Source organism: Bos taurus, chromosome 4, assembly GCF_002263795.3.
Source record: "Bos taurus isolate L1 Dominette 01449 registration number 42190680 breed Hereford chromosome 4, ARS-UCD2.0, whole genome shotgun sequence".
In the NCBI taxonomy this organism is placed as follows: domain Eukaryota; kingdom Metazoa; phylum Chordata; class Mammalia; order Artiodactyla; family Bovidae; genus Bos; species Bos taurus.
In genome coordinates, this window is record NC_037331.1 from 16,300,473 (window position 1) to 16,312,663 (window position 12,191).

General features: G+C 43.0%; 1 protein-coding gene across 19 annotated transcripts in view; it reads right to left on the bottom strand.

Annotated features, from left to right (window-relative positions):
- Positions 1 to 12,191, bottom strand: part of ICA1 (islet cell autoantigen 1) — a 163,915-nt gene that overhangs the window by 108,759 nt on the left and 42,965 nt on the right. For all 19 annotated transcript variants that reach the window (XM_005205193.5, XM_024990774.2, XM_024990769.2 and 16 more), the window contains 1 exon segment: positions 11,120 to 11,318. In XM_005205193.5, coding sequence (XP_005205250.1) covers positions 11,120 to 11,318 — 199 coding nt within the window.

Here is a 12,191-nt window from a genome sequence, read left to right on the forward strand (position 1 = left end):
TCTTGATTTTGGTAGGTTTCCCTCAGGCACTGGTTTTGATCATCTTATTCCTCAGTGACTTGACCACTTCACATGACTCTCCCTGCTGATGGCTTTCGAGAATGACTTCATCCTCCAACCTCCTCCATCCAGCTGCCCTGTGACATAACCTTGGGAAGTCGGCTTCCCATCTTTGCCTCTAACACGTCTTCCCTCCTCCCTTCATTATTATGAAAAACAAACTAAAAATCCCTCCTCATTTCTGTCAAAGTAAGGGACTTTTCTGTCCTTATTCCTTTCTTTCTTCTATCAAATCTTATCTGTTCCCATTCTGGTCTTAGTTATTCTCATTAATTTTTACACATTATTATTTTAAGGATAACATATGCACATGGTACAAAATCTAAAAGGCACAAAAAGGAATACAGTACAACTCCAACCTCATTCTCATCTCTGTTTATCTCCTCTCCTCTCCTCTCTAATCTAGTCCCCTGCCTCGGAAGCAATTACTATTGCCAGGTTCTCCTGTCTCTTTCTTTCCCTCATTTAAGATAAAAAAAAAATTGAAAGGGAACAAGCTCCTAAATGTAATACTCTGCTAACTTCTTTTCAGCATTCAATTTGAGAAATTTCTTCATTTATTTCCCATACAGGCGTCTATGGGCTTTCCATATGGTTCTTCCTCCCTAGATGTGGGTATTTTCCAAGTCTCTTTGCCTGGACCTCTCTCAGAACATAAACTAATACCCATGAACTATTTTTGCTCCTAAGAATGCAGAGTTCCATCTCTAAAGGCCCAGGGGGAAAAAAAAGATTTAAAAGAACAAAGCAGAAAAAAACTCCCATCCTTCATTTGTTTATATAATTAATCTATCTTGAGTGGTATCCCTTATTCCAATGTCGGCAGTCACCAGAAGAACCACAGTCAGGAATCAGCATCTAAATGACAATGGTTGTCTCAGAATCACAGCTGGGGAGTGAATTTAAATAGATGGATGGACAGATAGATGGGTCGCTGGATAGAAAGAGCCAATCAACTGTGAAGTGTTACCAAGCCCGAAAATCATATTTCATTTGATGAGAACAACAGAAGCCTGATTAATGCATGTGGGAATTTCATTTCAAAGTTATACATATGGCCTTTCAAGGGCCTGCTTCTTCTTAGGGCTCCCTGAGTCCATGTAAAATTGGCCAGTGTAAGATTTTAGGGCTCCTATATATGACTTTCATTTATCTTGTGTGATGATTAAGTGTGGGATAATTGTTGAACAGGAAATGGAATTTTTTCACTTGGGGGATAATATTCTTTTACCTGGAATTGTCCTGAACAAGTTTATGCTAGAAGGGTAAGCACACACACGTTGATGCTTTCTGTTTTAAGGTTTTACTTTTACCAAAAACTCATTAAGGGAGGTAAAAGGAAGCCTTCTGAAAGGAGCGAGTTGAATCGTACATGATTTAGCGAGCAGAGCAACCATGCCCAGATCATACAATGGGTCATATGTAGGCCTGCTTGGCTAATTTCCCTGAGATTAAAATTGTATCTGTTCCCTGGAGACCAAAGAATCACAGATACCTTTTTCTTTTTTTTTTAATCTCAGAGCTGTGAATGGAGAACACTGGTTTTCAATGGACTCATTCTTGTGATAGTTCGAACACTAATGTATGGATGGATTTGGAATTGAGATGAAGACGAGTTTCACTGACAGACAGGAAGACCTGTGAAACCACTGACAGCCTACGACTCCACTGTGAGGCCACTGCTTGGCTAAATCTCGCCAGGGATGCTTTGTTAGGGGCTTCACAAAAATAATTTAATCATTTAAAAATTGTTTTTCAAATTCTTTCAATATCCCTTGATGAGAAACTAACACAGAACCCAAGTTTGCTTGTTTGTTTTTTCATAAAGCAATTGTGATTTAGAGCTTTTTTTTCTGAAATACTAACTCTCCATAGCCAATTTATAAGTCCACTCTGATTTAAAAGTGACAATGTAGACAACCATCAAATCATTATGTTTTTCTGTCACAGAAAAGTCTGATTGGAAAGAAGAACGTATTTGAAAATCCCTTTAACTTTAATAAAAGCAACTTACAGTGCTGTAAAGCTATTGGCACTCAGGAAATAGTAGATGTGTTACTGCTGCTCGATAGTAAATGAAACCCTCATTCCATTTTGTGTGTCTAAGAAAACCACCATTTTGTAAAATAAAAATAATATCATAGTGGAATAGGTCCCTGAAGCAGACACATTTAAAAAGAGGGTGTTAAGTTAATCCAGCAAGGTGCAACAGTCTTCTTTCATACAAAATTCTTGAAGATGGTGGTAAAAACTGCAACCAATTTACCATGAGAGAATAAGAGGAAGAGCTGGGAAAGACGATACTTGAGCTGTTAACCAAAAGGAAGATGGTAATCTAGAGGGATATGCAGACATGACAGGCTCGGAGACTGAAGCTATAGCAACAGTAACTAGTACACCATGCTACTTGAATGCAGTAATTTTCCATTAATCTGTAATCAAAAATGACACCTTCTCCAGGAGCTCCTGAAAGGAGATAGAGGCAGATGGAACAATGTGTGTTTGGGGGAAGGGGAGAGGGTATCATGGGCACCAGCCATCCCCCTGACCCCCACAACCAAAAGCACAGTGTGATGAAACATGGAAATAACGAACCCACCTGAGACATTCTAGCTGCTGAGGGACTGAGAAAGCCATGGTTATCAGAGTTTGATCTGGTACCTGATGGTTCTCAGTAAAATCCATATGTTTTGCATACTATCGTCCATAAAATTCTCAAGACCAGGCTTGCATATGCCATCCAAGACATCTAAGTCTTAGGAAGAAAAACCAGATAATATGGCAAAAGGAAAACTATGTTGGACTGGATCAGTTCACACTTTGATAATGAACTGTTGTCCAGAGTACATTTTGAGAGTTTACCAAGCTTTCCCTTCAAACAGAGAAATGCCATATGCAAAGATTTGATACCTCTTTTAAGACAGAGGGGAAAAAAAAAAATCTACTTTAAACTGACACATTAGCTTTTATGGTATTACATACATTTATTTTTAAAAATCATAGAAATATTTATGATTCTTATAGAAATTAATAAATAATGAATTAGTATGTGTAGATAGTATCTTCCAAGATGATAATATCAAAATCAAATGACTCCTTGATTGCATAGCCTGAGTCTCATTTTTATTCAATGGCAAGATAAATAAAACACTAAAAAGAAATTATAACATTAAAACCAGATATTTATCATGTTTTTGGAGTTCAAAGTGTGGTCTTAAAGAGTTACTTGCACACTGATGTTCATTGCAGCCTTATTTACAATAGCCAAAGTGTCAGTCGCTCAGTTGTGTCCGACTCTTTGTGACGCCATGGACTGTAACTTGCCTGGCTCCTCTGTCCATGGGATTTCCCAGGCAAGAATGCCAGAGTGGGTTGCCACTCCCTTCTCCAGGGGATCTCCCCGACCCAGAGAACCTGGGTTTCCTGCATTGCAGGCAGATTCTCTATCATTTGAATCACCAGGGAAGCCAAAGGATGGAAGGAACTCAAATGTGTCCATGCTTAAAAACAACAACAGGTAAATAAAATGTACATACAACAGCATATCATTCAACCTTAAGACGGAAGGACAGCCTGCCACATGTTACGACATGGATGGATCTTGAACATACTATGTCAAGTGACACAAGCTGGTCACAAAAAGACAAATACTGCATGATTCCACTTACTTGAGATAATCTAAAGTAATCAGAGTCCTAAAAACAAAAAGAAGAATGCTAGGTACCAGTGGCCTGGGGAGGGGGAGATCAGGCGGGGTGGTTGTTCAACGGGCATACAGTTTCAGTTTTTCGAGACGAAAAGTTCTGGAGATCTGGTTATACAACAGTGTGTATACACTTAACACTACTGAACTGGAGACTTACAAATGGTTAAGATGGTACATTTTATGACATAAAACCATCTTCAACATTCGCAGGTACTGATAAATCGGGGGACAGCAGACATTTTTCTGTAAAGGAGCAGAATGTAAATATTTTGGCTTTGCAGTCTCTGTCATCCACCACTCAACTCTGCCATGCTATTGTGAAAGCAGGTACAGACAATAAATAAATGAAGGCGTGGCTGTGTCAATAATAAAAAATGTTTGCAAAATTAGGTGGCCTGCCCACAGGCTACAGGCTTCTGACCCTTGCGGAAGTATTAATGTCTAAATAAGAGGTAAATATTAACAGTTTATAAGCACAAAGAGTTCCTCTACCCAAGAATTAGGAGTGAAATATTCTCCCCCTCCCCTCCCCCAGAGTCCAAGATTAAAGTGACAGGAATAAGACCAAGCAAACTCAACAAGGGACGTGGCAACCTTGTCCAGCACTCCAGCAGTCTTGCCAGGAAAATTCCAGTACACAAGAGTCTGGCGGGCTATGGTCCCAGGGGTCGCAAAGAGTCACACACAGCTGAAGCAAGCCTGTGTACACAAATTCAACAAGACCGTAACTTGCTTGTCAGAGGAAAACACGATACAAAGGACAGGTTCGCCCTGCTCAAGTGGGTATACTTCTCTACTGATGGGCTTAACCATTTGAGAGCCTCATGACTTGAGGGGAAAAAAATATTACAGCTGGAAGAGAGCTTGGTGCTCAGCCAACACCTGTGCCTTCTTTGGTGAATGAGAAATCGCCACTGGCTTATCACCCCAATCCAGGCCATCACCAAGGGTGGAGGCAGAGCTGGGGCCAGGGTGAAGAGCCGCCCCACTCAGAGGTCATGCTCCCTCGTCCTCTCTATTTCCAACCACTAGGAGCAGTTAGCCAGTACCCAGCTTTCCAAGAGTTAGCTGCTTTGTGCCTGCTTTTTTCACATGGTCTTGGCCTAACCCTGGAATTAATTTTTGCTCTTCAAGTTCAGTGGAGAAAACTCAATGAAGACACTCAGGGCCCCAAAGGCCTCATCTCATGAAATTCAGAAATGAAAGCAAGGGGATCCCAATCTGTCACCCTTTCCACATCGTGCCATGTGAACACAGCATCAAGGGACAGCAGCCTGCGGGGGGAATGGAGACTAGCCGCTAGACTGAACCTTCCCGGGCACCACAGAAAACAGGCACCCTGGCTAAACAAAGCACACGTCAAAAAGCAACAAACGAAAACGGAGGACTGTGAGACAGACAGGATAGCGTGTGGTGGCTTTACAAAAGGGACTTTCACCTCATCAAAGAACTCAAGCCAGGGCTGAGAATTTTAGAACCAGAAGAGACAGGGTGAAAAGGGGTCAAAGCCTCCCTCTGCTTTTTTTTTTTCCTCACAAGAACTGTTTTTATTTTTTCACAGTGTGAAGGTAAATATAATCTTTTTTCTTTTTTTTTTCCCCCTTAATTGGAGGATAACTGAGGCAGAAGATTTGGAGAAGGAAGGGCATGGCAACCTACTCCAGCATCTGGAGAATCCCATGGACAGAGGAACCTGGCGGACTACAGTCTATGGGATCACAAAGAGTAGGACACGACTAAAGCGACTTATCACGCATGAGGTAGAACAACAGATAAGTGAGCTGAAAGACAGAATGGTGGAAATAACTGCTGAAAAGCAGAATAAAGAAAAAGGAATGAAAACAACTGACGATAGTCTCAGAGGCCTCTGGGACAGTATTAAAGCCACCAACATTCAAATTATGGGGCTCCCTCTGCTTTTATCTCGGAGAAGGCGATGGCACCTCACTCCAGTACTCTTGCCTGGAAAATCCCATGGATGGAGGAGCCTGGTGGGCTGCAGTCCATGGGGTCACTAAGAGTCAGACACGACTTCACTTTCACTTTTCACTTTCATGCATTGGAGAGGGAAATGGCAACCCACTTCATGTTCTTGCCTGGAGAATCCCAGGGTCAGGGGAGCCTGGTGGGCTGCCGTCTATGGGGTTGCACAGAGTCAGACACGACTGAAGCGACTTAGCAGCAGCAGCAGCAGCTGCTGCTTTTATGTATGAATTGGGCAAAGCTCCCAAGTGGGGCCTTAACTGGCTTATCGTATGGACCCAATCCTGACATTTTCCAGCACTTGCTCAACACAACTCGCTGGAGCCCTGAGGTTGGCCCTGAACAGAAGCAGAATGCTGGGTTTAGGCTCAAGGGCTGGATGGCTCAGGCCAAGGAAAGGCCTTTCTCACAGAACGGGGAGATGGCTGAGCGGTGACTTGCCTGCATTACTTGGCATCTCCAGATCCCATGGGACCTGCCCTCAATTGCTGAAAGAGCCTGACCTCTGACAAAGACCAATGATTTCAGCAGTAATTAATGATACTGTCAAATTAATTAACCCAAGGCTTTGTCCACAGGAAGAAAAATCCCTCTGATGTCAATACTGCTCGTTACTAGTCCTTGACCAAGCTCTGCAGACCCAAACCTTCAGTAAGGGCATGGGACACCACTGACTGATGGCCCTAAAAGGTGTCTCCCTGCACCCGACACCTATTAAGCCACCGCCACCTGTTAATAAACCTTCTCATGGTAACATATCCTTTGATAATACGACTTCAGTGAATTCACAGTTCTCCAAAACCTAACACTCTTTAAATAGGCACAAGCCTGAGAACACCCGTGTGTTATCTTCCACACTCTTTACAATACCTTTTCGACACCCGTTTGAATTATGGTGATGAAATGCAATACGAACACTGTAGGATTTCATTAAAACATTTAATAAACGGCCCTCATTAAAACGCCAGTTCCCTTGTCCTTGTCTATAAGGACTCCAGCTAATCCAAATGCCTGCATAGACATTTCCATCTCATCTCTTTAGAGGATTCAGAACTATTTTCTTACACCTAACACAGCTTTCATTCCATTTAGAATAATTACTCTCTATCCCATTTCTGACTTTCAAGAAAAACAAGACACTTAATTGACCACAGGAGGACTCTCTCAAGGGCACCAGGCTGCAAAAGCTCTTGTGTGAGCTCACAACTTAAGCTGATGTAATCTGCTACAAGAAGCTGACTCCTATTTTTAAGTTATACCCTTTTACTCTGCCTTCAAAGGGCACATATATCACACGTTGTAACTGCTCATAAAATACTTTGTGGCCTTGTCTCCCATCCATTTCCCTCCTGGGGTGAATCGCACTGTCAGGAGGGGTTTCCAACAGGAGTCCAGCTCTACCCACTGAAATGCATCCACCATTTCCCATGATTCGGTCTTTAGCAGAAGAGCTCCACAAGGCCCCACTCTCCAGGTGTCCTGTTTACCACGGTCATTTTGACAGGGAACAGAGGACTAGCAGGGTCGTTCTTGAGAGCCGGCATCAGGCTTTCCCACCTCCTTGTGTTTCCCGCCCCAAAGACAGCACTTCATAAATGCTTATTAACGTCGCCACCCAGAGCCCTGTCACCAGGCCCACATGCTCAAAGGGGGTCAGCCTGAAAACGATCATTTGCTTTATTTAATTTAAAGTTTTTCATTCATCATTTTGGTCATGCTCACTGTGTTATTAAAAAAAAGTTGTTTAGCATCTCAAAAACACTAAGGGAAAAAAGCCTCAGTTGGAAGTGAAAGTACATTTGATCTCACTATTTATTTATGTATACATATTCTGCTTGTTTCTAAAAATAAAAAAATGTAATTAACCGTGGGGCTGTTGTGGAGTCTGTGGAGGTCATAACAGGACATTTGTCCCTGGTCCACTTCCCTCTTCGCTCCCTGGGCACCCTGTCTCGTCTGCGGCTTGCCCAGCCTCAAGGCTTGGGCACTTCTGGTCCCTACTCCATACTAAAATGTGAGCACAGGTTGGACCACTTGTCTCCCCTTCTCAACACCCTCATTCTCCTCGGCCCTCGGGGAGAGGTCCCTTTCGCCGTGGTCTGCTTACCTGCCCAGACCATGACCCACCCCCACTTCGCTTTTCATCCTCTGGTTGCAGGGGCCTAAAAGGAGCGAAATGTGTTGTTTCCTCTCACGAAAAGGCCTTTGTCCACATTGCTTCCTCAGACTGGAACTCTGTTCTGCAGTGCCCCCTCCCTCCACCCGGCTCCCTCCCACTCATCCTTCACAGGTGGTTCAGATGCCACTTCCTCCAGGAAGCCCGGCAGGTCAGGGGTGTTCCTGCCACACCAGGGGCTGCAGCTCATCTCACCACACCATGTTCACTTGCTCTGTCTCCAAGTGACTTCCTGGAGCAGCCCTGTGTCTGCTCACTTCCCACTGTATCCCTCTGCACGTGGCCTGGCACAAGGTGGGCTTCAATCTCATTTGTTGGATGAATGAATAAATACATGCTGCTGCTGCTGCTGCTGCTAAGTGGCTTCAGTTGTGTCCGACATGAGGGTACCCTAAAGACTGCAACCAGAGAGGGGTCCCACTTGTGAGGTATGAATTCAAATTTTGTTTTCTCAGAAAGTATGAACTCAAAGAATAGAATTTAACTCAGGATTCATCAGCTAAAATGTAAAGAAGATTTAAAGCAATTATCCTCCAATTAAAAATAAATTTAAAAAAACCACAAATAAGAAAGAACTCAAAAAAAAAAAAAAAAAGGGGGAAGCAGGCAGCTGGCTCTGAGGAAACTAAACACCCCCCCCCCCCCCCCCCCGACACACACAGTGACTCCTACTCTTATAGGGGACTCAGAAATGCCTTTTGGTAACTCTTTCCCGGAGAGATAAATGGAGACTCTGTTTAAAACGGAATCCCGCTGGGACAAAACACTAAGGCTGGCTCCAAGTTAAGATTCATGTTAGGAACTCCAAGCGAACAGCAACCTCCACACTTGACATTCATTCTGAAGAGGGCAGCAAGCCACAAACCCATAATGCTACTTCTTACTTGCAAAACCACATATATCAATTCCCCAAACATTATAAAGTCAGTTGCACGTGGTGGAAAGGCTCTGCAGGTGTGAGAAGGCATGAATCCGGCACACAAATGGAACGGCTGGCATCTGGCCATCTGATATGGGTGCTAACTGGGGTCACGTGCTGGGCTGACCTGGGGATTTTTGTAAAGAGAACTGAACTGGTTCCTCATGGAGAGGCTAGTCTAATCAAGTATACGCTTGCATACAGACTCTCCTTTTTTTTTTTTAAAATTCTTTCCCGAAATTCTAAGTACACCATGTTCAGCTTTTAAATCCAGGACACACGGGACTGTGGAGGAAGGCATTGCTTCAGCTACTTCTGCATAGCAAAGAATTAAAAAAAAAAAAAACACCCATATTTTCCAAAATCAACAGATAGATGACACTAGAGAGTGGGTAAAGTTTCAACATTCAAACCAATGACGAAGCGTTCTTGGTTTATTTCATCCTTACACAGCTAGTAACCACCCTTCATAACAAAACTAAACAAATACAATTTCACATGAAAATTCTTCTGCCTTCTGGAATAATTTTACATTTATTACCTGGCACAGAGAAAGTGCTCAGTAAATGTATGTTGAATGGATAACCACAGGAGTGCTGTAGCTATGAAAATGCCTTTGTCAATCTTAGGTACACTGTTTAACTCCCCTTTATTCTCCTTTTAAAGAAAAAATGATGCATATTTTCTAGGATTCTGATTTTTCATTTCCCTGTCATTTCATTGATCCTGTACTAGCTACTTAGGTATCACTTTCCTCCTCTGTAAAATTAAGTCTGTGTTTTGGTTATTGTGAGGCTTAAAGGAGGTAGTAGAGTGACTGGCTTACACCCTGCAGATAATGTTGGGGTTTTCGTTTCCTTTTTCCTTTTTAACCTCTCCACTCCATCCTCTTCCGATCTCCAAATAAAATGTCAAAGACAAACCAAATCACCAGTCTGATTAAAAAGCCAGGAAATTTCAAATGTAGCCTGGGCTCGCCAACATCTAGCCGTCAACCGTTGAAAAGTTTTATTTACTATTTTGGGGCCTTGGTCTTCTCTTTCACTAACTCATCTTTAAGGAACTTTTCAGGTCTGATTTTCCATGAGCTCAGAAACCTGTCTTACTAAGGAGCTGGCTACTGAGAACACACTAATGTCATCTATGATCAGGAAGAAAATGGTCTCTGAGTCTCTTCATAAAGAGGTATTTCAAATGACGAACCACAGTAAAACTTGCCTTTTAAAAGGATTTTTGTCAATCTAATACCTGGGTCAACATTTGGTGACCCTATTCTTAAGCAACAGAAGGTTCCTCTTTTCCCTCACCCCATATATCCCCCCAAGTCCCCCCCACTATCTAACCTCCTGCACACCAGAAATGTTTCCCATCCACTGCTCTGCAATGATGTACTTAGAAATCTAGGGATTTTAAGCAATATCACAGTTACAAATGGATCATTCGAAATGAGTAAGACAATTGACACAATATTATGTCAAATCTAACAGTTGCTAGATTTTTGTCTTTCATACCCTGAAATATACCCAAGTTGATCAAACAAAGACCTACCAAGATTATACACAACAAAAACCTCTCTGTATTTTCATAAATATTCAGTGTATGACTGCCACCTAGCGGTGCAACATATCTTTGCATGACCAATCTCCAAAGAGCTAAATGGACCGGGGACACTAAAAACCAATGAAACGTCGTCACTGCTTACCCTCTGCTGCTTACCGGTCGTTTCAGGGAAATTTAAGAACATAGCCATCTCCTCAACTATTTTGCTCATACAAATGTGTGAAACGTCTACTGCAGATGGAGTCAATGCCACATTACTTAATCCTACAAGTCAACCCCACTGCTTCCAAACCTTCTCACCAAACAAAGGAACATTATTATTCTATTAATTGTAATATTCATTAGCAATTTAAAAAAGATTTCCCCAGCAGTCTGTTCTCACCTTCCAGTTTCATTTGATCTAATCTTGATTTTTAGTTATGCATGAAAAAGCATTTAGAAGTGACAGCCTTACAAAAAAGTGCACATTATATGAAAATCTGACTTCAATTAAAATCAGTTACCAAATCCCAGCAATTTCCAGCTGTCTCTTCTATCTCATCCTTAGAGAATTATATATCACATTAATTGGTATTCTGTCACATAGACACCAGTGATGATTAATTGCCTCCTTGGTGTTTTGAGTTGTGTCTTCTTCACTAAGGGGATTCAAATCATTCACGTCTCATTACCTTCTGGCAGGGACCCCTTTCGGGAACCCCCATGGAACCCCTACCTTCCTGAACTTCTCCATTTGCTTGCAGAGGTCTGGATCAAGCTCCTGGGACACGTCCTTCATCCACAGTAGCGCCCCTCTGTATTCAGTCCGGCACTGCTCCATGCGGTTCACCGTCAGCCAGGTGTCGGAGATGGCCCTGTGCCGGAAAGTCTCCACTTCTTGGTGAAAGCGGCACAGAGGGTTTCTCAAAGCCAACCTAGACCAGAGGGTAAGGCCACAGTCTTGAAACCGAGAGGGCCAGCAATCTGAATCCCTGACAACTTACTGATCTTAAATTCACGAGTTAGTGCGTGAAACATACTCTAGGCTGCAGAGATATCTGCAGACGTATAAACTGAAATGTATGGAACTTCTAAGTCAACCAGGAGACGGTTATCCAAGCCAATTACTGTTACTGAACGGTATCATTCAGAGAAGGCAATGGCACCCCACTCCAGTACTCTTGCCTGGAAAATCCCATGGACTGGGGAGCCTGGTAGGCTGCAGTCCATGGGGTCGCTAAGAGTCAGACACAACTGAGCAACTTCACTTTCACTTTTCACTTTCATGCATTGGAGAAGGAAATGGCAACCCACTCCAGTATTCTTGCCTGGAGAATCCCAGGGATGGGGGAGCCTGGTGGGCTGCCGTCTACGGGGTTGCACAGAGTCGGACACGACTGAAGCGACTTAGCAGCAGCAGCAGCAGCAGCAACGGTATCATTGGGGAGTCTCTCGATCTGTATTATTGGGGTTGGTCTCATGCCTGGGCAGAGTACTTATTTAAAGCTGGAACCTATCTTTTGTTCACAGAGGAACATCAAGGAATGACCATTTCCCATTTCTGCCCTTGGCCACTCCCTGCCTTCTGCCTCCCTGAAGCCTGGTCCTTTGAGAAGGGATGGACATGGGCACAATGAGGTCATTCTGGATCACTCTGTGAAGGCCAGGGCGTCTGCTCTTTGCTTCAGTAGTCACAGAGAATGAAGGACAAACAGAAGCTTCATTAAATGGTCTAGGAAGGGGACAAGTACGTTTACTGAGGGTCTACTGTGTTGGGCGCTTTCAGATATGCTATGTGATCTGATTCT